This window comes from Notolabrus celidotus, chromosome 18 (assembly GCF_009762535.1).
Source record: "Notolabrus celidotus isolate fNotCel1 chromosome 18, fNotCel1.pri, whole genome shotgun sequence".
Taxonomy (NCBI): domain Eukaryota; kingdom Metazoa; phylum Chordata; class Actinopteri; order Labriformes; family Labridae; genus Notolabrus; species Notolabrus celidotus.
Genome location: NC_048289.1, coordinates 19,226,033 through 19,253,153, shown reverse-complemented (window position 1 = coordinate 19,253,153; position 27,121 = coordinate 19,226,033). Strand labels below are relative to the sequence as shown.

At 43.4% G+C, this 27,121-nt stretch overlaps 1 protein-coding gene across 23 annotated transcripts in view; it reads left to right on the top strand.

The window, feature by feature from the left end:
• Window positions 1-3,186: 3,186 nt before the first annotated feature.
• tcf7l2 (transcription factor 7 like 2) overlaps window positions 3,187-27,121 on the top strand; it is a 96,163-nt gene continuing 72,228 nt past the window's right edge. For 4 of the 23 annotated variants that reach the window (XM_034708424.1, XM_034708422.1, XM_034708412.1 and 1 more), the window contains exons 1-3: window positions 3,190-3,945; window positions 4,103-4,169; window positions 4,353-4,477. In XM_034708424.1, the coding sequence (XP_034564315.1) occupies window positions 3,757-3,945; window positions 4,103-4,169; window positions 4,353-4,477 (381 nt within the window). In that variant the 5' untranslated portion in view covers window positions 3,190-3,756. Of the gene's footprint in view, window positions 3,946-4,102; window positions 4,170-4,352; window positions 4,478-27,121 lie in introns of all 23 variants that reach the window. The other 19 variants (XM_034708429.1, XM_034708425.1, XM_034708435.1 and 16 more) reach the window with 8 other exon arrangements.

The window sequence follows — 27,121 nt, the reverse complement described above, 5'->3', positions numbered from 1 at the left end:
GGCTGGCAACATGGAGGCATGATGGGTAATTAACTGTTTGCAAACACAGAGGATGTGTGCTCGCCGTGTGCTGCTGTTACCTTACTGGAGATGAAACAATGAAGGTGTTGGCAGGAAAAGTAGGTGGTTTCTCACAGAAGTTTGGTGCTCTGTGTGAGGATTTTTGTTTTAAACAGTTTCTTTGAGTGTGTATTTATTTTACCAGGTAGTTCCTCTGTCTAATTGTGTCAGAATGAGTGCTGGAGTCAGACATTTGGTCACATAATGTGGGTGCAGAAATGAAGTGAAAGCTGACAATGAAAACAGTCATGTGTGTAAAAATTCATGACGAGGAGCGGATCGGTTTAAAATCACTGCTCTGAAAAAAATACTCTGACTGTGTGTAAACTTTGTATTAAAAAGTACATATAGCTTAATTTAATTAGCTGCCTTTGTTTTATTTTATTATCCATTCATATTCAAATCACATGACCCACTAATTCTCTCCGAACACACCCCTTTTAGTAGCAGCTCTAACCTGTTAAGCATACTATCTATCAATTAACGCTTAAATTATTCCACATTTAAAGGTACTATTTCTCCAGACTCATTCAAATCAGTTAAAAACGGATACAATGAAAAACACTTTAAAGTGTAAAATATTTGTTGAATTATAAAAAAGCCAGAAAGACACAAAAAATACATTTTTAAAATTATTTTCAGCATATTGTAAATATGTTTTGTTCAATGTCTTTTAGTGTAAAAAATAAGGCGTTTCAGTGTCTTTATTTCAGCTTTTTTTTCCCCCCTATATTTAATTATAGCACAAAAGATGCAGTTATAAGTGACACATGCATAGTGGGAAATAAAAGACTGAAAACGTTGTGTACTTTTGAAAAACTTCCTAGAAGCATTTAAAGTACAATACAATATATTGATATAGCAATAATAAGTACAACAATCGCAATAGAGCACAGTATCACAGTGTTATGCATTATTTAAAGTGTAAAATGTATAGGAAAGAGAAAGAGATATTTGATTGAATTTTCTTGTTTGTTGCAGAGGTCAGAATCAATCATCAGTGAAGATGAACACAGCAGAGATCTTCATTCTTGAGATCACACACTACTGATGCCGCCTCTGACTTCCTCCACTGTCTGACACATGGACGTGCATGGATGAGCCAATCCCCTTCTGCACACACACACACACACACACACACACACACACACACACACACACACACACACACACACACACCACATCTGCAAGGGGAGCAGAGGTGAGCATGCAAAAGCCCTTAACAACAATATAAATAACAGCAACAAAAAAGCGGTGGCGGTGGTGTTGCAGCCTATCATCATCTTATTAAAGGGTCCTGTAGATTAGAATCATCAGAGGCAGGTGTCCCCCCAACGGCAGGCATGATAACACGCTGCCAGAGCCCACTCCCCTCCCTGGTACACTCTCAGGTGCCTGCTGAGGCGATCCGGGGAGAGGCCAGCTTGGAGCTCCTCTGCTTTGGTCTGGTCCGTGTGGGGGTTCGGTTTTTGGAGTGGCCCTGATCTGCGGGGTGCCTCTTCTTCTTCCACCGGCAAAGAACCAGAGACGCAGATCCCCCTTTTTCCTCCCTAACACTGCTGCCTGGTCTGCAGCCAGCTCTCTCTCTCTCTCAAACACACACACACACACACACACACACACACACACACACACACACACACACTGCTCTCACCTCATCCAGATAAAGCACATCAGTGATCATGGAGCAGAATAGTCTGCTTTCATGGTGCTGCCTGGTGTAGATGCGTCTGTGTGCAGCTTCACAAGCCTTTTTACACTGTGCACATAATTCCTCATCACTGCTGTCTGACACGAGCAGAAACAGAGGAATTACTGTCATAATATTTGGTTGTATGCATCTAACCGCGTGATGACATGAAACAATATTTTTTAATCAGCTATTCTGCGTCTCCTTTTGATCTTACACTGATTTATTTTGCGTGAAAGGAGCCAGCCGTGTTGCAACAGAGTGTAAGTGTCACCTGCGTGTGTGCGTTTCAGCTCCATTCACTCGCAGTTACACATCTGAAATTCATTGTTGATTTTGTGATTGCTGCATCAAATATGGGCTGTGATAGAAAGTGCATTTCCTGAGCTGATGAGATAAGGGGGACTGAGCTCATCATGGCCCACACACAAACAGACTCAGGTTTTCCTCTCCTACTGCTTTTGTTTACATTTCAGGTTAGGAACGGCAGTTTAATATGATGTATTATTTTTTTTATGACCCATAATTAACCTGTTTTAACTCACAGGGAATTGTTCAAATTCCACATTTTAACATTTTTGTCTTTTCTTTAATATATTTTTCAATTTCTAAAACATGATAGTTAATTAATAAGGTGCACGGTACACTAAAAATGCCTTATTGACCTCTTTTAATAAGTGGTATGCATTTAAAATGAATAATAGGAGACAAAAAAAGAGCAAAGCAAGCTTTTGTGTACACACACTGTACGGACAAATATACAATCTAAGGCAATTTAATGTGTTCAAATTCTACTCTTTTTTTTTAAAACTCCAATTTTCATACAGTACGCATTATCTCGCATGTCTATTTCAGTATAGCTGCATTTCTATAAGGAAATAACACACAGAAATAGAGCCTCCAAATCTGCATCAGTTATTTGTGTCCAGTCTGTCTGCTGAGGGAGGAAAAAAAAAAAAGAAAGGAAAAAAAAAAAAAGAAAAAGCAGTCTGTGCTGCCAGTGAGGAATTCAGGTTAGTCCCAGAGGACATCACACCTGTCAAGAAAAGCAGGATGCAATAACACCCTCCGTCCCAAAAAATAGATCTGAGGAAACATTATCTAATATAATGAAAAATAGATCTAAAGGAACTGACAAAGCAGGTAAAATTGGAAAACAAGCTCGGAGTGAAAAAGCTTTTCTTCTGCTTTGATTGGCCTCTGGTATTTAGTAAGCAAAAAAAAAAGAAAAAGAAAAGTAGGTTATAGAGTCTTAATGTGAAGGATAGGTGAAGAAGAACTTTAATTTAAGCTGTAATGTGACTTAATGTGGCCCCAGTGTGACAGACTGGTGGAGTCAAACTGGTTGCAAACAGCCTCAGGAAGTGCCCTCCTCTTTTTTTTTTTATTTCCCCTCACCAGGAGACCGCCCATATGTGCGTTTAATCCACATTTTCTAGCAACTTCCCATCTTCCTCCTATTTTACCATCACTGTCCTGCTCCCAAACTGCCTTTTTCCTCCTCACATGCTTTTTCTCCGCAGTCCTCTCTCTCTCTCTCTCCTTCCCTCCCTCCCTCTCTCTCTCTCTCTCTCTCCCCCCTCTCTCTCTCCTTTTTTCCTCCTATTTATGAAAACGTCACTTCAAGTCCCTCCCTGTTTGAATCTCATTAGTTTCTTGTGTGTTTCTCCCTGTCAATAATCCTGAATCCAGACTCTCTCTATTTCCATCCCTCTCTATCTGTCAATCAGCGCCGCCTTTGAACTGAAAACCACTCCGACCAACTTCAACTCACTCAATCCGAGCGGCTCGGCTCCTTCTCCGGCTTCCTTTTTCTGCCAAGATTCCCCTTCTTTTTTTGAGTTTTCTACCAACCGGCCAGAGCTTTTTGGAAAACGCCAATACAAGACCCCCCTAAACTTAAACTCGGGACTTTCTAGATCACCGAGATCAAGGGGTTTTAAAAACTTCGTGTTTTTGCCCCCTTCTTAAAAAATACAGAGAAGAATTTTTGCAGAGGGGAAAAAATGCCGCAACTCAACGGCGGTGGAGGGGACGATCTGGGTGCAAACGATGAAATGATTTCCTTCAAAGACGAAGGGGAGCAGGAAGAGAAAATTTCGGAGAACTCCTCGGCAGAAAGGGATTTAGCCGATGTCAAATCTTCTCTCGTAAACGAGTCGGAAACGAATCAAAACAGCTCGTCGGACTCAGAGGTAAGTTGCACACTGAAACGCGGAGACGTTTAACGTCTAACTCAGGGGCCTAACGTTTGTGACATGTTAACACTTTAAAAAGAAACTTTACCATCTCCCTCATAACACCGTGGTGTTAACTTTAACGCAATCCCTGTGTTTCATTGCATTTTTCAAGGCGGAAAGACGGCCTCCGCCTAGATCTGAAACTTTCAGAGACAAAACAAGAGAAAGTTTAGAGGAGGGTGAGTTTCTGCTTTATTCTTCCTCTCTTCTTTAATTCCTTGCACCGTGACATTACATGTGCCCGGCGGAGGGATATCTCTTTGCTCCTCTTATGTGGAGAAGGGGGCATAATAATAATAAACTTAATAACAAGGCCACTTTATAAAAAAAGTTTCTTCTTTTTTCCCCCCCCGCCATGTTAGCTGCGAAAAGGCAAGATGGAGGGCTGTTCAAGAGCCCACCGTACCCGGGCTATCCATTTATAATGATCCCCGATCTCACAAGCCCCTACCTTCCCAATGGATCACTTTCTCCAACAGCACGCACAGTAAGTTCATTTATTTACAACTGTATATGTGCACACACACTCCTCACACACACACTCTCTCTCTCAGACACCGGGTGGACACGGAGGCACACAGAGACGGAAAGTTGTCACATAGAAAGTGCAGCAGATAAAAATGTAGAGCCAAGTTTTGCAACAGCTTCATGGAAGTGTACAGTACAATGGCATGCATGTCCGCCTGCAGCGGCAGCAGCAGCAGCAGCCTGTGTGTTTGTGTGGACGGCTGCTAGCATGCTAACTCTGAATGGTTGCAAATAATAAATGATGGATATGTTTGGAAAAAAAAAAATCTCACATGCACCTGAGATTTTTTTTTTGCACCTTCTGAACTTTTAAAATTTAACCCCCGAAAACAAGAAATATGACTTTTATTGTTATAATTAGTATTAACATAATAAACATGTAATAATTGTGCTTGCATTCAACGCTACAAGTGCATGTTTTTTTTTTAAACCCACTGAATAATGCACTTGGCTCCTGTTTGCACAGCCTCATCAAACATGCCCTTTTTTCTAACACGAGCTGCATGAGCATTCAGACCTTCACACTGACTTTCTGACACGCTGCACGCTTGCAATACAATGTAAAGGCACACAAATAAAATCAATATGCAAATGAGCTTTATCAAAGTGATTTGCATGTGTCAAAACGTGTTAAGGCAATAGGGAGAAAAGGTGCATGAATTAAAGTGGGATTTTTTTTAACACTTCAATGATGTTTATTTCTAATTGTTATGTATTTCCAAAATAGTGATTTATTGAATGGTAATGATTGTGCAATACTTTGCATGTGCATTAGATTTGCTTCTAATGAGGAAACCACTGCCTTAAAAAAAAAAAAAAAGCATGTGCTATGTAAACCCATGTTTATAATAAATTCATGTTATTTAGACACAATCAGCCATGCTATAATTATGCACACTTACTCATTTGCTCAGCACCTCGCTAGTCCCAGTGGGCAATGTGCAATCCTTAAGCGGAATAATTTTCTCAAACCACGGGTGTTTTTTTGCCCCCCTGTTTTAAACGGCTGCAATTACAAGTCTGCACTTTAGGACCTGTCATCTCATTTTACAAGGTTAAGGCAAAGACCAGGCATTAGGAAATGTGACCCCTCCACCCCAACACCACCACCACCTCCTCCACCTCAGCTCCGGCTAACGAAACTGATATTCCTCACCTGATTTTTTTTTATTTTTATAAATGCACACCTGACACATAATGCCTTCTTTTGTGTGTGACACAATTTCTGCCTTTGAGTTCCACATGATCACCCAGCGTTTCACCTGAAATTATTTGTGCTGCTTACACGTGTGTGTGTATGTGTGTGTATGTGTGTTTAATAGCTGAACAGATTTGATCATTCCAGGCATATGCTCATAAGAGAACATTTTGCCATTCTTTCCCTCTTAGTCAGCCGGCCTTGTTAACGCTACCGGCTGGTATTTGGAATTAGTCACTCATTATTCTCATCAGCGCTGACACAAACACTCATTGACAACAACACACATGATTTGAGCTGAGGCACTTCCTTGTTTCAGTGGCAGGGAGGTTTGTAGTTTGTTCTTTGTGGCTACCACAGCGCTGTGTTCTGTTACAGTCCGTGGAGCGCTCAGTTCAGTGTATTGTGCTTATGCAGCAGGTAGGAAAGCAGTAAATTGTAGAGCATGGCCGGAGGATGCTGCGGCGAGACCAGGGTTGACCTTTGCCCTTATAATCTCGCACCTGAGGAACTATTTTCAGCAGTAATTTAAAAGCAGAGATCTTTTTTGAAAATATTTTGAGAGTGTTCTGACGCTACCTGATTTATTTTTGATGTTTCTCTCTGTCACCTCTTTGTTAACCAGATAAATAAGTCATCATATATCTGATTATGTCGAGGCCTTTATCAGCAAATTAGATGACTACAGTGATTCCACCTTAACCCACAGATGTACCTGAGCAGCGACTGTGGAAGAACACAGTTTTTCGGCTTGCGGTGAGCCTCGGCCCCCACTGTCTGCAGCGCCCTGTGTGTCCAGCCATTAGAGCTTTGAAGTCAGCGGTCGCTGTAATATAAATGTATTAGACTTAAAGCTGGCATAAATAATTCACCTGGACATTGATTAGCTGTCTTGCTCCCTAACATGTCATGTGAGGTGCTGAATATGACTGCTCGTATTATTGCAATGAGCTCTTTTCTCTGTCTTTGAGCCTTTTGATTCTCGCTGCCTTGCCTTTCGTTCTTCTTCTTCTTCTTCTTCTTCTTCTTCTTCTTCTTCTTCTTCTTCTTCTTCTTCTTCTTCTTCTTCTTCTTCTTCTGTGTCTCCTGCTTCGGATGTTGCTGCTGTTTTATTTTTTTAGGATGTCATATTCAAAGTTAAGGCCTTTAAATCTCTTTTTTCTGTTTTGGATATTATATTATTTAAGTTATTTATTTTATAAGGCAAAAATGTCATTTTGTCTTGGGGGCAAACATCCACACAAATTCAGATTTTTTTCAGTCACTTATCTCTAATTCAATCTATTTTGACATTCTGCTTTGTTTCCTAAATTTCTCTTTAAACATGGCTTGAGATGGGGAAAAAAATACTGCATGTGGCGGCTACCATAATTTGTTTGACCTCTGGGAGCCATAATCAGTGAGAATTTGTTTTTCCTACCACCTCAGCCCAAGGAGGCTCACAATTTAGCATCATTTAGCAATTTGACATGACGTTGTGCCCAGGCTTTAAAAAGCCTTTCTCTCCTCCTCTCCTCCTCCACCTCCCTAAACCTCACACAAAGGCCTGCTGGATCACTGGGTGCAGGTCGAATTGGAGAAGTGGCCTGCCCAGTTCACCCTGCTTTTCCATCCTTTTTTGCTCCCTCTTTACTCTCTCTCTCTCTGCCTCTCTTCCTCTCTCTGTCTACCTTTTGTTTCCTGCCGATGCTTACACAGGTCTTGTGAAAAAAGGCGGTGGGTTAACTCTGCTGCTGTGGGCTAACATCACACCTCAACAGGTCTAAGAGACCGCAGAGGCTCAGGGAGGGAGAGCGGGATCTGGGCGGCCGGCTCTCCTGCATCGGGGGGCTGCAGGGCCGTAAATCCACTGGCTTTATTTACTGCCTCTCGGACTTATGAATGTTAAGATATTTGACGCCACCCCTGGCCCCATAATTCTCCAAGCCTGGAGACTTTTGGCGGAGGTTTTGAGTTTCGACGTATAATTACGACTAGTTTAAAAAAGAACAAGACAGTGGAAGGAAGGGGGGTTGAGAAAGAGAGAGGGGGGGGGGGGGGGTGAAAATGCAACACCAAGCATCCACTGCTGTGTTTAGAGTGAAGAAAGACGCTCCCAGAACCTGTGGCGATTCCACTACAAGACGCTGGAAAGGCTTTGTGTGGTTGAAACAATAGCTTTTCTCCCCTTATCCCTCTTTGTTTCACTTCCAGGATTGCTCATGTTGCTGCAGACTCACCTTTCGGAGAAATAAATCCGCTTTCACGCGGGGGCTGACTTCCCCCCTTTATCATTTTTGATTTTTGGGAGAAAATAATGGAGGATTTTCTGCTCAGATTATTGTAATGAACATGCAGTAAGTGAATGCAACGTTGCTGCCTTTGTGCTCACGTGCACACATTGCTCGGGCCTTATCTGTTGTAATTGGCACAGACAGACAGTATCTTCGCTTAACGTGGCAGCAGCATAAGCATAACAATGGTATATCATATGGATTATGTGTGTTCGGCTGCTGTAAATGGATTTTTTTTTTGGCTTCGACAAGAGGAGAGATAGTTTAATGCGGATTTAAGGGATAGGGCCCACACCTTATCAAATTGGCTTTACATGTTAATGGGGCCTAATTGGTGTCCACGGGGGGTTTGGTGGCACGACGCGGCCACAATTTGTGCCCCTAGCTGCAAAATGCACTCTGAATTTAGTCGGAAGGTTGCGCTCCTTTTGTCTTGCAAATCACTTTTGTTTACAAAGTATGGCGGAAGCTGCTCCCGCTCGCTCTCTCTCTCTCCCTCCCACTACTCCTTTTTGTGCTCCCTCTCTTCCTCTCTCTCTCTCTCTCTCTCCCTCTCTGCTGCTCCTCTCATCCTGTGCGAGGAGAGGGGAAAGAAAAGGTCCCTATTTTTCCTCGACTCAATAAACAGTCATAAAAAGCACAATCTGCTTTGGATTTGAGGAGTTAAGTTAGAGAAAGGGTGGGTGTGGGTGTGGGGGGGGTTTGAAGAAGGGGGGACTGGGAAGCAAAGTTTGGCACCATTAAACTAAAATTGGGGCCTGCTAGACATTAGCGGTGCGCAGCACATTCTCAGAGCTTAATTAGTCCAAACTGTAATTGTTCATGGTCTGCCAATAGGAGTAATGCTCAGGAAAGTGGAGTTGCACTAAATCGGCCCGGGGTTTTTAAAACAATAAATCACTCGCATATTTGTGCCGTGATTCAGATGGAGGCTCGACCTCTCCCATCTCGACATGTGGTAAATTGTAAAGTCAATGAATCGCAGATGTAGGGGTGGTGGTGGTGGTGGTGGTGGGGACGACTCAGAGAGAGAGAGAGGCAGAGGGAGTACAGTAGGTTTTGTATCTGGTGAATGAATGGAAAAGATATGTGCAGTAAATATTATCAAGGAGACATATAAATATATTTCTCTCAGCTCAGCCTGCTTTAATTGTCTTGTGCTGCTGATGACGTTGGCAGGCTGAGCTGTGTGAGAGCTTATACATACGCTCATCGATCTGTCACTGCTTGAAACACCAAACAGAAAAAACAGAGTCAGTTTGTGAGTGTGTTTCTAATCAGATGTTTAACTGGTGCAGAGGGAGTCGTGGCTCCCTGGTGGCGTCTAGCGAGCTTGGTTTGGGTGTAGCAAAAAAAAAAATTCAGCTGCAGTCAAGTCTGGTTTGGGGCTGAACCTTTCTTCAATTAAATCATTGACTTCATTGTTTTTAATGTAATGACAGCTAATCTGATGCCTAATTTGGACTTCAGTGTAACAGATTAGGCCTGTTAGTCCTTAGCACAGCCTGGATGTTTCCTTTTTTTTTTTCTCTTTTTGATGTATTATTTATTTTTTAAAGCAAATTATTATCAGATGGTAATTCATTTCACATCCCTGTTTCTGTCAGGGAGCCATCACACTCTGCTTTTTCTGCGCCTGAGCAAGAAAGAAAGAGAGAGAGAGAGAGCGAGAGAGACTGGAGTAGGAGAGAGATGAAGAGAGAGGAGAGACGAGGAGAGAGAGATAGAGAGAGACAGGCATAGTTTAGCAGCTGTTGCACTGGTGCCCCCCCACAGCCCCCAGGTGTAACCCTCCACACCACCACAACCACCACCACCACTATCCCACTCCCAGCAGCACCCACCCCCTTTTCCCTTTGCTGCCTCTTTCTCCCATGCATTTCTATAGAGCTGCACACAAAGATAGTACTGTACATCTGGAATGCACTTTTGTCATCTGTTAAATATAGGCTTGCTCTGCTGCTGGCCCACAGGGCTTGAGGCTCCCTCAAACATGGAAATTAAATTATTGTGTGCATGTGTGTGTACGTACGTATAGCCACCATTTAAATTTGTATTCATAAACAAATGTGGGTGTCATTATTTTGTTCCTTTTTTTTTTCTTCCTTTTAGGTTTTATATGCACTGAAAGTTTACTTAAATCTCAAAAGAGTGCAGAAATGTGCCTGAGAGAATTTAATTTGTATCTTGTGACTTTTTTTTGCATTTTGAAACCACTTCAACATGGACATACATAGAAGGTCCTGACTGTCATTTACAAATAAAACGCCCATTTGGAGTTACACTGTCACATTATTGCAGAGTTTTTGAAGAGTGTTGAAGCTTCCTCTTAGTGTTATAAATACAGACTTGTTGTTTCTGTGTGATACATTATAGGCAGTGATTCTGCGCTGCTTTCCGCTGAAGAAAATAGATCACGATGACTCTGTTTTTTGCATTGTTTCGATTTAAAGGTTATGGTTCCCATGAGCTAGTTCAAGATAAGCTAGAGTTGGTCTTTCTTGCAAGTGCCAAATCACAGAACCTTTGATTTAAGTAAGTTTAAGTTACATTGAGGGTATAAAATCCACACAATGTATTGTGCAAAATGGTTTGAGCTCTGGTATTGCACCAGAAATGCTTCTGGTATGTGCATTTCTTTTTTTTTCTCTTTCCTCGCCTGCATGTGCACATTTCTGTAAGTTCATTCATAATGGGACCAGAGTGCTCCAGTAGCCAAATGAGTTCACAGTAGCAGGGTGGGAGGGGAAACATGGGCTTGGGAGGGTGCAGAGGGAAGCGGGAAATGTGTGTTACGGACTGTGTGTATGTGTGTGAGAGAGAGAGAGAGGACAGAGAGAGAGAGAGAGAGCGAGTGAGGGGGGGGAGCAGGGGGTCGGACGCACAAAAGCCGTACTGAATAGAGCGCATAATTGCTGTTAATGCCGGGGCAATGAGAGCAGCGACAGTTCCTGGTTAGATGTCCAAACAATGGTGCCCCTAGGCTTCACATTTATCTCCCGGTTTAAAAAAATAAGAATAAATAAATAAAACCCAGCAGGGATTAAACACAGATTGTGAGCAGGCAAGTTTCAGCCAACACTATCCTCATGTTGCTCTGCATGCTTCCCACCCTAATCGTCATCAAAACAACACATAGAAACCCAGAATCAGCTGTAGAAGCTGTGTGTGAGAGGGTCGCTGTGACGCTGAAGGAATCTGGTGGTGCTGGCCTTCTGTTTGGATTGTGGAGTGTGTTTGGGAAGGGTCAAAGTGCACCGCCGTGACAGCTTTTCGTTGAGGAAGGAGCTTCCCCTCTCACCCCTTTCTTTTTTTTTTTTTTTTTTTTACACCAAATGATAGTGCTCGAGTCTCCACCAGTTTTTCTTTATTCCAGCAGTGTGTGTGCGTGTGTGTTTCTGTGTGTGTGTGCATGCAGGGAGGCGTGCCACAACTGCCATCACAGCCTCTTAATGATCATGTTGGGCTGGATAAGACTAGCCCTGCCAGTGTGCAGTGAAACCTGTGGTTACACACAGCCCTTTTTATGGATGTGGTTAGAATGCTACGGAACACACCACAGAAGAAGAATTTCATTCATGCTAAATCTTTAAAAATACTTGTTTATTATATTTTTTTGTCAGCTCTGACACATGAATCATATACAAGAAGTGATAGAAAACAAGCTCCCAAAACAAACAAAAATAAACTCTGGTATATTTTTTATATCTCTTAATTTATTATAAATGCTATCAAACTTCATGTCGCTTCAACATTAACTCAGCATATAATATTATGTTTCAGGAGTTAGTTTGTATCTCCAGTCTTTAAGTCGGCTCGGGAATGTCTGAATGCAGATAATCTGTTTTAAAATGGCTCAGATGGGAAGGAGGCCCTTTGTGTGTGCTCAACATAATAGAGGAGTTTAGGTGATAAAACTCCAGTCAATGTATTTTTAATCTACTAATTAAACTTTTAATTGTAGCAGGATAAGCTCCAAGGGCTGTGTGTGTATGTGTGTGTGTGTGTGTGTGTTCGATTATGTGGTGTTTGGGAAGCGGAGTGAGTCCACTAATGAGGCGATCGTCTGTTGTTTGTCGTTAAAGGTGCTGGATTCATACCGCCTGCGAAAGGTGAGGGAGGGTTTAGAGAGCAAGGCAGAAATAAATTCATCGACTAATCTGCGGATTATGGTGGGATTTCGAGGGAAAAAAAAAAATAGTTTGCGAGATACTCAAAAATGCACAAGGCTAATAAGATGTAACCCCTTTACAGTGATTGGCGAGCTGTGTGTGGAACAGCGTTAGATTCCTCTTGTGTTTTTTTCTTTCTTTTTCCTCTAGCTGATGAACCAATTCCAGTGGAAAACAGATTAAGGGTAAATTCCCATGTTAGCTCTTTAACCAGCTGTTAGAAACCTATTTAAACGCAATAATAATACGCCTCTTGTGAAGAGACAGCTGTCAACTTGTGTACAGCAGCAGATAACATTTCATGTGAACAGCTTGTCACATCCACACATGGCCTACGCGTAGCACGTCAGCATTCAAATGCCAACCATTGTGCAGGTAATGGAGTGTTTATTTTGCCCCAAAATGCATCTTCAATTTTCATGGCTGGTTGTGCAGATTTAAATGGTTTGCAGTGTATGAATAGTGCTCAGTAAGGTGTTTCAAATCAATCATTTGGATATTTGCTTTGGAACTTCTAAAACTCGGAATGAATCTCAAAGTGAAAAGTTTTAGGATCTCAGCTTGTTCCCTTTTTTCTTCCATTTAGGTTTTATATGCACTTTAAGTTTACTTAAAATCTCAAAAGAGGGCAGAAATGTGCCCTGAGAGAATTTAATTTGTATCTTGTGACTTTTTTCACTTTCAAACACTTAAACATGGACATACATAAAAAGTCCTGACTGTCCTTTCAAAATAAAACGCCCATTTTGAGTTCCACTGTCACATATTTGCAGAGTTTTTGCAGAGTGTGAAGCTTCCTCTTAGTGTTATAAATACAGAGTTTTAGTTTTTTGTATGATACATTTATAGGCAGTGATTCTGCGCTGCTTTCAGCTACAGAAAATAGATCGAGATGACGGGGAAGGTTATGGTTAGCATGAGCTAGTTTCAAGATTAGCAAGAGTTGGTCTTTCTTGCAAAGTGCCAAATTCACAGAACCTTTGAAAATATTAATTATAAAAAGTTTTAAAGTCTCAGCTTAAAATCATTCCTTTCAGTCGTAGTAAAGCATATTCGTTCCATTAAAGTGCGAAGGCACAGTGTCCGCTGTGATCGGGGTCATTTCCAAAAGTGAACAAATTGACTCTGAGAGTGAATTGTGGATGGCCTCCCTCCCTCCAGGGGTCAGAGTGAATGGAGTGTCTTGTTTGGACAACTGTCCCGAGGTGAAATGAGTGAGTGGCCTCCAGTGTCCTGCCAGAAGTGACGAAATGACAGACAAGAGAGACAGACATACAAAGGCGCTAAATGGACTGTCGGAGGAACAGAAACGCAGCACTGTCAGAGTGGAAAACAATGCAAATCGAGCCACCCTGACTGTGTTGGTGAACAAGAATCTTGCAGTTTATTGATATGGTGTTTACATCTGAGCAGGGTTGTCATGATGACAGAATTTTAAACTTGTTTCGATACCCTATGTGATTAAGTCTAGTTTAGAAAAAGTCACCAAACAGAGACTAACAGTTCACATACTGAGACATCTGATTTGTTGTTTCACCGCTTTGTTTTCATTAGCAATGCGCACTCTCTTCACTTTATCTCTGTCAATTCAATTCAATTTGCTTTATTGGCATGGACAAAGACATGTTGTTGCCAAAGCACATAAAATTCATACACATACATTGCATATATTCATTACATATATATTCATTACATATTATATATTACATATTTTATACGCATTAAAACAATGGTGTCACCCATACAGCATATCTCAATGTCCTCACTTGATGCGGTATGTTCATAAAACCTTCACCTAAAATCAGATATTAGGGATGGTGCGTCCCCAGGCTGTGACAGGCAGACACATATTTAGCAGCCAGAGGAGCTGCTGACCCTTCCCCCAGGAGAACTGACAGTTTCTCTTCTGGGGTTAATGTTGGGAAGTTTGGTACCATTTTAGTAATTTCCCTGTAGTGGGAATCTCTTAGTTAAGACAACTTGCTGCAGTGGAGGAGGAAGTGCATCTCTGTCTCTATGTCCCCTCTAGAGCAGTGAGCACATAGACGCTCCTCTCTGGGCAGCCATGTCTGTCTGTGTCTCCCTATCTCTACAGCTAGCTGGTGGTCACTCAGCCTGTATTTGGTCAGGATTTGTCTTTGTTTGTATCTCTGACACTGTACAGATATTCAGATAATTTAAATCTCTCTCTTGCACCTGCAGCATCTTTGGGTTGAAATATGACTGTAGATCTGTCTTTTTCAACAGCTTTGACACTTTTTTTTAACACTATCAAATGCAAAACTGTTGGGTTAAGGGATTACATTTTATTTGATTTGGAAAACGCTGTGGAGTGGAGCCAGCCCTTCAAAATTAAAGTCCAAAATTAACAACACTCAATTTTAAAGCTGGTCTTTGACTTCTTTTTATCACTTTGACACTTCGAGTCATTGATTCTCAAATGTTCCTTATTACAACACAGCACAACCTTATACATTTTTATTGTCAAAAGACACTTACTGTTCGGTTGGCATGTAAACCAAAGGTTGATTTCAGATATTACCTGGAAATGAAACCTGTTCAGTCATAATGAAAGTTGAGCTTAAGCCTGGCATGGCCAAAGTAGAGGTGGCCTTTGAGTCATGTGATGCATGTCACAATGCCCTTTAGAACCAGGACTCTCTTTATCTCCTTTTTTACTGCCTTCACTATCTTTATTGGCCACCACACTTTGCATATTTGAAATATCAATAAAGATAAATTTCCAGCTTTGTCATTACAGTGGCGTCAAGTGGGTACGATTTCAGGATGGCTCCTTTGGCGACGTGATGGTTTCAGGTGCCTCAATAGCTAATCTCTTTCCGTGGGAGGTCTGCTTGGACTTTGGCAGTCAGCATTGAAGTAGCAAGCGTAGCCCTTTGGAGCATTTCTAGCAGAAGAGTCCAGCTTTGCATGTCTATAAAAGCCCTTTTGTGTGTGTAGTGGATGACCCTGGCTGTTGTAAGGCCTGTATCTGTCTCTGCTCAGGCGGTCGGGCAGGCCTGCAGTGAGGATGCAGCAGCTGGCCGGGGCCCAGGCACAGGAATGCTGTGTGCGCTGTTTAAACAGTGGCTTGTCTCAGTGCAGGGCCTGGAGGAGCTGAGGGAAGGAAGTTGCTGCATGTTTACATAGCTGAATTGTCCTCTGGGCCCCCCCCAGTGTCTAATGCACTTCTGTTCAAACATTCACAAGTGTGCAGATGACCCCCACTGATGCCGGTGTTCACAGCTCTGCCTCTGCTCTCTCTGTCTGAATGTGTGTTTGTGGACAATGAAACAGTACAAGACTTATAGCTACTACTTTCCTCCCTACTGTGGGTGTTTGCTGTTTTAACCTGCAGGCTAGGATGATAGATAAAAAGTAAGACAAGGCTCAATTTATCACACTGAGACATAAGGGAAGGGCAACAACAAGAGATATCCAGATAGATGAGGATATAGAAGGCACGTCATCGCTCCAACCAAGGTCCTGTCCAACAAGGAGCCAGACATTGACATACGGCGGAGTCGCCGAGCTAATTGTTGTTTGAATTACCTGTTATGATCCGATGACAAATCTCTCACTCTCTTGCCACCAGAGCGGAAAATGCATCCGGGGATTGGCATGATCTTTGGGAGTGTGTAAACCTGGCTTCAACAAGATGGATAAATGCAATTATTGGGCAGACCTGGAGAGGAGAAAATCCATTTAAAGCCCGTAAAGCTAAGCAGGGGCCGTGGTTAATTCATTTGGCCAATTTACGGGTGATGTACGAGTGTCAGGGCACATTAGTCAGGCGGGGGAGAGAGGTGAATGTGTGCGTTGGCTCAGTGGGTGCGCATATTTTTTCCTCTCTTTGCGCATGTGATGATGCCTCTTGGTTGAGGAGAAGTCTCCTTGAGACCAGGTCCCTCACCGTCTCCCCCTCTCTGTGCCGTCTCAGTGGACAAAACAAATGGAGCTTAGACAGGGAAATGACAAAAAGATGCACTGAGGGCACTGAGTGGGAGGGAAGCGGGATTGCTTTGCAAATGAGGTGGGGAAAACGTGGCTGTGGTCTGCTGGCCTGCAGAGTGAGTACCAGCATACTTTGCAGTACCGAGAGCTCAATCAAGTCCTGTCGGCACCCTGAAAGTTAAACGTCTGCTTTGTCTGCGTGCAACTGTTGTAGCAAGTCCTCGTAATTATATGTCTTTAAGAGCAGACCTAGTTAATTCGTCTTGTGTCAATCCATCAAGCATTGTCTTTAGGAACATTTTAAATGTCATGTTAGTAGAAATGAGCGTCTTGGAAGCAGGCAGCATAAAACAGTAAAATATTGACACAGCATTTGTGTTAATGTTGATGGTAGAGTTCACTCAGAGTGACCTTGATACTCTCTGTGAACTTATGAGAGATTCAAATGAGGCTGTAATTACTGTCTGGATGCTGGTGTTTACTGGGTAAGCATAGCTGTCTGTACTGTGACTGGCTCACCTGAGAAGTGCTTCCTTTCGGACAGTGTCTGCCTCCACCTTTGGCAGCCTCATGTATTATTCCTTTTATTTTCTAATCAAGAAACCTCCTCAGCTCGTTCAACTTAATTTCCTCTGTTTTTCTGGTCTTGCGTGAACAGAACTGTGTTTATCAACTCTTGCGAGCGTTTGACATCGGATGGCCTCGCTCTGCTTAGTCTGTTACGCAGCCATTGTCTCGCTTGAGCAAAACCACTCAACGGTTACACAAGCTGAGCGGTATGCAAAAACAGTGGTTAGAGCGTAGGGGCGGGTAAGAGGCGTTGAGGTAAGCTTTGGTTTACTGCTGTAAGCCACAGCCTGAATCAGGGCAGGGTTATATTATCAGACAGAGAAACACCAGAGGGTAAGACCTCTCTCACTATGATGCCGATGCTTTTTAAGTGGTTGGTATCACACTTGAGTGCCTCTCGGTTCAGTAGATTTGGATTGCTGTGTTGCATGCGTTTTTTGCAGTCCGTGTCCGAGGCAGCGTGTGTGTGTTAGCATTTGTCACCTGACTGCCAGGCAACGGGCCTCAGGAAACCAGAGTCAGTGTGAATGCGGCTTGTCAAAGACAGGTGCCAGAGCTGCAGCCCATGCCTGTAGTATAGCAGCTGGGGACAGACTGCGAGGCACACAGTTAAGTGTGGGCCATTGGGATACAGCAGCAGCTAGAGTTCAGTGCTGGTGGAGGATCAAATGGGCATGCCTCACTACAGTCCTGCAGCTTAAGGCTGAAACATGCTGTGTGATAGGGGTTCAAGTCAAAAGTTGCATCATAATATAACAGTATAGTGACTTTTTGGACAATAACATGGTGTTTCGTGGAAGTCTGCGCGGATATGATCCAATTTGAATCACTTAAGCAGACTGTGAATGATTGGAGACAAAATCACAGCTATTTTTAAGGGCTAAATTAAATTTCATTCAACTCGCAGAAAAACTTCTGAAATATGTTTCAGAAAAGAGAAGAAGTGACTCACCTCCGTTCAAGTTAACTTTTTTTTCCACTGGTGCTTGGATTGAGTCAGCGAGCCAGATGTGTGGAAGAATTTAAAAATAAAATCCTGTCTTAGATATGACCTCATGGATACTTTCACTTTGTATCAATGACATTGAAGCCCTGATCTGTGAATCCACTTATCAATTCATATAAATGTGCACTTCCATCCCCCCTTGTGCACCTGTGCATACACCTTTTAGTCACTCCTTGCACTGGATATACTTCCTATTTTCTCATCTTTGCACTTTTTTATTTACTTTGAGTAATTTGCCACCAGAAATAAAAACTGTTGTATCAAAATTTAGAGTTTGGGAGATTAAAAACTCCAACACAAGACTTCCTTGAAATGGCTTTGGACAAATGTTAAATCAAAACTGAAACTTTTAGAATCTTATACAGGAGAGTTAAACAGTTAACCAGTTCAGTGCAGTTACATCACACCGTTATGTGACATCTAGCCAATCAGATAGTGTTGTGGGCGGAAACATTATGTGACAGACTTTAGAGTCTAAAATACAACTATGGTTGAGAAAACCACAGTCTGTTATAAATCTCATTGCACCATGACACGCTGTCCAACACATGAAGACTTTGAGCACAAGCACCCATATACCATTTCTCTTTTGACATAAAAGGAGAACTTGTTTTGAATGTAAAACCCTGATAAAACTTTCAGCTTTTTATCAACACACTGAATTAATCGTACTAAATGTACTAACTTGAATGCATGCTGAAGTTTCTAGAAGCTTGAGCAGGCATCTCCGAAGGGATATGTCGTAATGTGCTTTGACGTGTTAAAAAGCCCTTTTATTATTTAAGCACTCTTACTTTTTTTTTGAGTCTGTTTAATTTAAGCAGACTATAACACTGAATTCTGTGTAAATTCTTTAGCTAGATTAAACAGCTTATCAAATTCTGCTTAAAGTCTTACCGCCGCAAATATTTAAAGTCCAGCTGATTTGTTGCTTTGTTTTGAAGCTTTGTTTGAGTGAGCTGGAATCCAATGCATTTACCAAGAATCAAACACCTAAGACTGTGCAAGGGCAGCATCTCAACTCTTTTGGGAAAATTGGAAACCACTCTGCACATGTCAGGATTTTACCAATACAGCCATGAGACCTGGCATAAGGCGTTATTCGACTGCAGGAACTTTACCCTGGAACTAGGGACTTTACCCCTGAACTACGTGCGTTTTGACCGGAGGAATAAGGGTCTAAATTTAGTTCAGGGGTAGATAATCTCCCCCATGAAAAGCCCCTGTTTGGGGGGTAGTACTTTTCAAAGGTCCTGGGACTTTTGGTTGAACGTAACGGTGTTTGTGGAGTTTACACAGTTGTTGAAACGGAGGGAGTTCCTGGGAATGCATACTAGTTTAGTTTTTAATTAAGATTTTACCTTTTTTAATTTTATGTAATCTTTTTTTCTCCATACGTCACTGGCCTGATTTGCACAATCTACCCGGGACTTCAGCCCGCGGTCGAGACGCAGACAACAATAGGGGCATAGGAACCTTTTAGTTCTGGGGAAAGTAGTTCTGGGGGCTAAAAGACCCTGGAACTCTTGGTCAAAATGCACCTATAGGCTAGTTAGCACCTCTACAAAAAGGGACAAGTAATGGCCTTCAGTTTAGTTTTTGATATTTAACTGTTTTGACATCTGTTGCCTGATTGAAAGAAATAAGAAAATGGGATGATAACACAACAGTTAGAATTATGAATGCAGACTAACCGGTCATAATATCATAACTCAGAAACATCAAACTCCTCCCAGTTAATGATTTTATGTCTTGGTACATTATTTAGAACACTGCGGTGTTAAACTACATTACAGCTTCTCTCTCAGTTGGGGCAATGGCACACAACTGGAAAGTGGAACAGGAAACCCCCGTCCGTCCTCTTGAGCGAGTGGGGTGGTAAATGTGCCTGGGAGCCATTACTGTAAGCCCTCAGAGGCTTCTGGGGAAACTTCCATGGACCCCTTTCTTCTCATTTTCTCCACTTGCCTTTGGGATCATTTTGAGTGCAATCTGAAAATCCTCTGCAGTAAAAAAGCAGATCCAGTCATCATCTTTCCTGATCCACTCGCTCGCTTCTTCCCAGATGCTTGCATGCCCCCATGGGAGAACAACTGCTGGCTGCCGTCTAGAGTCCTCTGCGATTCCTAACCCCGACTCAGAAAAATAACCACATGGAAGTTTTCGATATGCTCCCACAGATCATTTTACATCAGTAGACGTGCCTCTCAACACAACTGTTCCCCGTTAGTGGCGAGCTGCCAGTCTTATTACGGTCACTGGTAGGACAAATGCTTTTCACTACCTCTCTGTTTCATGCTATGAGGCTTGTTTGGAAAAGTTATTGCAGCCAGGAAAGTCGTCTTCAAAACTTGTATCTCAGCTGTACATTATGTAGTCAAGTTTGCTTTTACATTTGGTATTAAGTGGAGGTTTAATATGACAGTAATCATGGAGACGAAATGTACTCAAACAAGCAGCCAATCGGCCCAGGAATCATCGTCACGTAGGCCTGAGCATCATCTGTCCTGGTAGTTTTGGTAAATGAGTCAACATTCAGAAATGATCTCACTGAAGGCATTCTTTTTCTGACACTAACAAGTCCAGTCAGCAGAGTTAATTTGCCGTTATTTAGCTATGCGGTGCTGTTAAATCATAAACAGGAAAGGAAAGAGTCCTCACAGACAGCCAGTGATGAATAAATAGTAAAATTGAAGCCTCAAGTTGAAGGGAATCTGTGTTTCTTGGCTGGCCAGTTCGGCTGTTGCAGCTCTGCCGGCCAGGATTGAGATGCTGTGGTCTCAGACGCTGGGAAAGTCGACCTCTAATTGTTCACAGAAGCCATTGGCAGGAGGAGCTGAGAAATGATGAGTGAGGCATCGACAGGGGTGGACACTGAGATGAAGGCGCTCACACTTGCTGTTGTGGAGGTTTTATTCGTTAAGAAATCAAGCCCCTCTGGATGCTCCCCAAGGACAAAACTGGTTGTCCTAAAGGGAAAAAGGAAAAACTGGGGGAAACCTTACTCTTTTTCCTTGGCTCATTTTTGAGAGACAGACACTTCTTCACTGTTTAAATTGGCCTTGTCGTGTGGTTTCCCCTCGACTGGGCTGCCGGGAGCCGACTGTTTCCACATCGGCCAATGTTTCTGTACCGGTTTTGGTTTCGAGAAAAATAAGGGTCTGTTTTGTCTGGCACTGATCACTGTGGTATTAAACTCCAATTTTTTTCCAAAAGCTAACACAGTCATGCGCTTGGTATTCGTCACAGCCTTTTGATCTCTGTCACAGTTGCTTGGCAAGAGGCACATCTGCCTCTCTGCCCTAGCACTGCCACGACCCCGTAACCCTCCCCCCTCCCACTTGTAGCACAAATCCAGTATCTGTGGTACTTTTTCTGTGCACCATAATTTAGCAAATAACACCAGTAATGATTCAATTGGGCATAAAGTAATTGAGAGACGGCCTGCTTGCCATCTGTCTGGTGAGTATACTACTTTCTGTGTAATTAAACGTGTGACCTTGTGGCCATGGAGGGAGGTGCCAGTGGGCAGCCGCTGCCAAAGAGCAGGGCCGTCTTATATGAAGTCTGGGGAGGCTTTCTGAGAGGGTTTGGGGGGAGTTGTTGTGGCGTTTTAAACAGTTTAGCCCAGCTGCTAAAGATAGCACAGGCTGATTGTGAGTCCAGCTTAAGTGGCAGTCTCCTTTACATGGAGGTGCCCTGTGTGTGTGTGTGTGTGTGTGTGTGAGTGTTCCACACATAACAAGCCTGTGTCAAAAACCCAAAGTCACTAACCCTGAAACATTTGGCGATGCGAAAGAAGCCCAGCTGAAGTTGGAGTGATCCCTGTGTGCACACAGTGTAACCAGGGGCCAAGGGTGTGTGCGTGTGCGCTAGTGGAGTCACGACGGGCTGAATCGAGGCTGCTGTTTTAACTCTGATTTTATGTGTGTTTTGGTTTGACTCCTGAGGTTTGTTTCCCTTGGACAGTGTCCAGAGACTACAAGGCCTGCTTCTCTTCAGCTCTCCTGCGAGGCCGACGTGATGGGCCCTGCAAAGCTGCATGATTGGATTTCACTCCTGATCTGGTTGTTTTGTGTTGTAAACAGGACATTAAAGACAGGGGGATATGGCGAGCTAATGAGTCTTTGTGTCAACGTGTGCATAGGAAGGGGGGTCCCGTTTGTGTGGTTTTTAGGCGCTATCTTCTGCATCCTTCGTTCTGGTGTCACACCACCCTGTTGAGAAGAGGAAGTAAAGCCCTTATAGTGCCCTGTTGACATAAAGTCCACACACATGCAAACACAGAATGCACAACTGAAAAAGACATCAGTGAGGTTTACTCAGTGTGGGCTGGATGGTGTCTTGCAATACTTCCGCCCAGAGCTTGGAAAAAAAATCCCTCTTGTTCCCCTAAGCAAAAATATCCATTTTAATTACTATGCTTATGCTATGGTGCAGCCACAGCGCGGCTGGCAGGACCCGGCTGAGGTGGCACTGGCCACTGGGGATGGGGAAGAGGTCTGGGCCGGCCTCCAGGGAAATTACAGGGTGGTGTGGAAGGGGGGGGGGGGTAGCTGAAGCCTGCCTCCACTCCCTGCTGTCAGCCCAGAGAGCTGCTGTTTGCTGCTAGCTAGCTCGTCTCTGTTTCATCCTTTGCCCTCTTGAGATAATTGGTGATGTACTTGTTGTAAACATGTTTTTTGTTTCAAAGTTAAGTTTTTATTGTTGCAGTTAGAAGATCTGTATGCAGAGAAAATAAATGTGACTTCTTTGTAAGAGAATAACATCCTCAAAGTGGACACAGTTTTCATTTTCTGTTTTCTTACCTCTTCACTTCTGTTCCTTCTCTAACCTCTTCAGCCGTCTCCCTTCTCCTCTCTTCCACCCCCCCTCTCTCCCCCGAGCACTCCCTCTCCTCTCTCAGTATGTGCTCTGATTACCTCTCCAAACTGGCATAAGTTGATTGCTTTACAGAGATGATGTAAGCCCCTGCCCTAGGTGACATCAGTTGGATTTCTCCCGCTTTATCTTGTAAAGCCTAAATTAACAGCTGGTTTGGTTGGAGTTCTCTGGATCTGACTAAAGGAGTAGGCCTTGGTTCTCAATGCGAGTCAATCCGTTTGATTTAATTGCAGGTCTATCAAAAAAGATCATGGGAGTCCTTTTGAAAGTAAATCCTTATCGCTCTTTGCACTTACGTGTCATCATTGTGAATTTTTTTCCCTCCCTTCTATCTCTTGCTCTCTCCTTTCTCCATTTCTCACTCACCCTAATTCTTATTCTTCCCTTACACACCAAGCCGTGTCTGTATTTATTTTTTTCTCTCTTCCCCTTCTTTACTCCACTGAAGCCAATCTGCAGTACTGATCTGCCTCTGGTGAAGGTATCACGGTGAATTGGGGGATGGATTTTTCTCTGTTCTCATTAGCTAGCCATCGAGGCAAGGCAACCAATAGCAGGGCTTTAGCATCCTTGGTTTTGATCATACCATGTATTGAGACCTTCTTGTTTTGGTCTTCACCCAAACTTCACCTGAAACATGCCGTGCCTTCTCTTCATATTAGGCCCGCACTCACATCTGACTCTAGTACAAGGAAGCTAGAGTAGTCACGTTTTGTTGGAAATATCCAGCCAATATTAGTGAACACAGTCTCGTCTATTGAGGAATAAATTGACAGTAAATCTGCAACCCATTTTAAAATGTTGAATATTTTATTAGGGATGTGAATGTTTCCGTCTTCAATAATTATGCTTAGTTTTGACCTTTAAGGAGTTTTTTCTTACCTTTAGCAAAGTTGGCTAGTTGAAAGGTTAAATTTCTGTTTAAAACCAAACATCCTAGAAACGTTCCTAATGTTTATCCATGGAGAGAACGATTGATCAATTAGAGAACAAGGTCTTTTGCTCTACTCATAACAGAACTCATGGATGGTTCAGACAATTGCAGGCACTATTGAGATATAGTCAATCAGTAGTGCACCAGTCGAGAAAGTCAGGGCCCATACTGAGACCAATACTGATTCTGATACCGATATTTAGAATTACAATTAGGCCCGAAAGAGCTATAAGATTGATATTCTTAAGTTGTTACCAGAAGTCTGTCCCTTGAAGTCCCTCTTAAAATTTCACTGGACATGATGTAAAAAACGCATTGCAACTGATATTTCTTAGAGATGGCGTGTTCTTCCCATTCTGCCAGTTTTCTAACTAGCATGCATTCCCAGGAACTCCCTCTGTATTTCAACAACTGTGTAAACTCCACAAATAACATTAAGTTCAACTGATGGTTGGACCTGGTTCTCCGGTCGAAACGCACACAATTCAGGGGTAAAGTCCCTAGTTCCAGGGTTAAGTTCCTGCGGTCAAAAAACGCCTAGAGTTTTGTCCAACAGGGGATCACTGCAGCCCAATAAAATCCTCTCATTTGAATCAGCAGTTAGAACAGCTTGTTGGTGTTAAGTTGATGGGATACTGATAAAGATGATACATGCATAAGATACAGATGAAAGTTGGCTACTGACATTGGTACATGATCGTGCATCCCTACACCCTTTTAGGTACCTTGAGGAAGTGCAATGATTAAAGGGAGACAATACTTTATCAGACAGACACCCTTCTTCATCTTTCACCCTCGGATATTTCAAATCTCAGTCCTCTACTCTTTTGGGGTTGAGGATGGCGTTCCTAAAGACATATTGAACTCTTGAATATGGTGGTAGCTGTTTAGTAAAGTATTGTTTAGACTCCCTGCTCATCTTCCTACCACCCCTTACTTGCATCTTCATCCCCTCCAGGCCTTGATACATGCTAACACACGAAACGTGCTAAACCCATTCCAGTAACACAAGCCGAACTCCTCGGTTATCTCACATATTGAGCACTGAATGCTTCTTTTCTCAACCATTTAAACCCACATACTTCCCTGTCAACAAAATGATATAACACTCAAACAACACCCTGCTGCATATTTTCATGCAGACATTCGTAAAGTGACCTGGCAGCTGTTGAGAAGTGGGGAAAGGGAAAGGGGGGGGGGGTTCTTCCTACTCCAGATCGCTTTCCTCACTTTCGGTAGTTCCTCCAACAACTCCTCCATTCACTCTTTGTTTCACACCATCTCTAAGGCCTTGACTTTCAGTGAATATTGTGACCAGTAGCTCCACCAAGGGCTCAGATGGACAGAGAAACCACACTGATGGTGCTGATGACAGGAGACCTTCAAAAAGCTGTGCTCGCTTCTCTTGAGTTTCTAGTTGTACTCGTCTGCTTCTGGAGTTTGTTTTTTCTTCCGTTGTGTGAATATACGTCGGACCGATTGAGGTAGTATAGACTCAAGGCTGATCGATGTCAAATTCAGTGTGTCCTCCTGCATGCTTGGCGAGCTGGATGGCTGCAGACCTTAGGGGGGTAGTGTGGAAGTGTGGGAGGGGCTGCTGAGTGGTGGAGGTTGGGTGGAGGGGGGAGTGAGATCGACGGATACGTGGGAAGGAAGAGCTTGCTGTCAGCCAGCTGGACCTCTTAATCCTTCAGCCTTGGGGAAAGGGTGTGTGAGTTTTGCGTGCACGTTCTTGTGTGTGTGGTGTGTGTATTTGTCTCGTAGAGATTTGTCAAGTTTAGCACACCTCTGCTCCCCTCTTTGGCCCAGCTGAGCCCACATTGTGAGTGTGGTGTTGTGTGTGTGTGTCTCTGTGTGTGTGTGTGTGTGTGTGTGTGTGTGTGTGTGTTTGCACTCCAGTCAGACACAACCAGGATCTATGCACAGTCTGTTTACTGTAGTCCTCGCTTTAACGGCACACTGTATATTTATGTCGAGACGACACAGCCTCTCGAACCCCTTGATGTTGGAGAGGCACTGGGGGTTGGTGTGAGGTGGAAGTGGGGGGAGAGGGGAGGGGAGGGGGGGGGGCGGCTGTCCCATGTTGCTGGTTGAACGAGGGGGTTGAGGGGGGGGAGATGTGAGGGCAACAAACACTGCCAGCAACCCCTGCTCCGCCCCAAAACATCCCTGCCTCAATGCCCAGCCCTCTTTGGGTATCCTTTCTCTGAAACTAGTGTGTGTGTGTGTGTGTGTGTGTATGCGCACACACTTCTCCCACTATGTTCTACTGTAACTAGCTGACTGATTGCATCATCCCCTTGTCATTCATTAGACCCAAACATACTATTTAGCCACATTCCATGCAAGCTTCCCTTTTTTTTTGCTCTCGTCTCTTTTCCTCTTCCCCACACAAACTCTCTCTCTCTCTCTCTCTCGTCTCTCTCCTCTCTCTCTCTCTCTCTCACGTCAGTCTCCTCTCTCTCCTCTCTCTCTCCATCTCCTCTCTTCTCTCTCTCTCTACTCTGTCTCTCTCTCTCTCTGTTGGCGTAGACTTTTGCATATATCACAGGGCTGGCAGGCTAAGAGCTTGGGACTTCCCCACGCCACACTCCAAGCCTTTGATCCTTTGCTTTGGGAGGGTAACATCAAAAGGAGAGGCATAGAAAGGCAGCTACTACTGTGAAGTTCAATGTTCAACTTGATGGCTTGGCTGAGGGCTTTTTGTTTCCTCCATCCTCCCTCCTCTCTCTCTCTCTCTCTCTCTCCGTCTCTCTCTCTCTCTCTCTCCTCTCCCTCTCTCTCCTCTCTCCTCTCTCTCCTCTCTCTCTCCTCTCCTCCCTCTCTCTCCTCTCTCTCTCCTCTCTCTCTCTCTCTCTCTCTCTCTCTCCTCTCCCCTCCCTCTCTCTCCCTCTCGCCTCTCTCTCTCCCCCCTCCCCTAACCCTCTTCGTCCATATCTCTCTCTCTCTCTCCTCTCTCTCTGTCTCTTTCCTCCCGTCTGCATCCTTCCCACTTCCCTCCTCCCCCCTTGCCTCCTCGAGCCCTGCGCATGCATCCCTCAGCTGACAAAACACACATTGTGTAGTCCAAGGTTTTTTTCTTTCTTTGTTTTTTCTGCTGTGTGTTTGCATCTGACCTCACCTCCATAGAACCAATCTGTCTTAAACAGACCCCTTCCTTTGCTGTTAAAACGCACATGTACAGATGGCGTCTACAAACGATGCAGATGCCTCTTTTTTGATGGACGTGTCAAACGTGTCGCTTCCATTGCCCCGTCGACTTCCCTTCACTTTCCTCTTTGTCTCTTCCACTCTGGCTGTGTGTGAATGACATGCAGCCTCCAATATTGCAGCTGGTTGCACTCAATGCAAAAGCCAGGCCCAATGGTGCAGTGTTGGTGGATAGGTTATCAGGAAGAAAAAGGGCATTCCACTATACTGTTTTCTCTCTGTATGGATCCATCCTTAGCTCTTTACATCTCTTTTTTCAGTAGTGAAAAAAAAGAAGAGACATGCTCAAAGGACAAGAAACTCCATCTCTCTGCTCTTTTCCTCACTTGCTGTGTTGACACCAAGCCTGTAAATGTTGCAATCATTCGTCCAGAGGGAAACAAACAGTCTTCACATAATGAA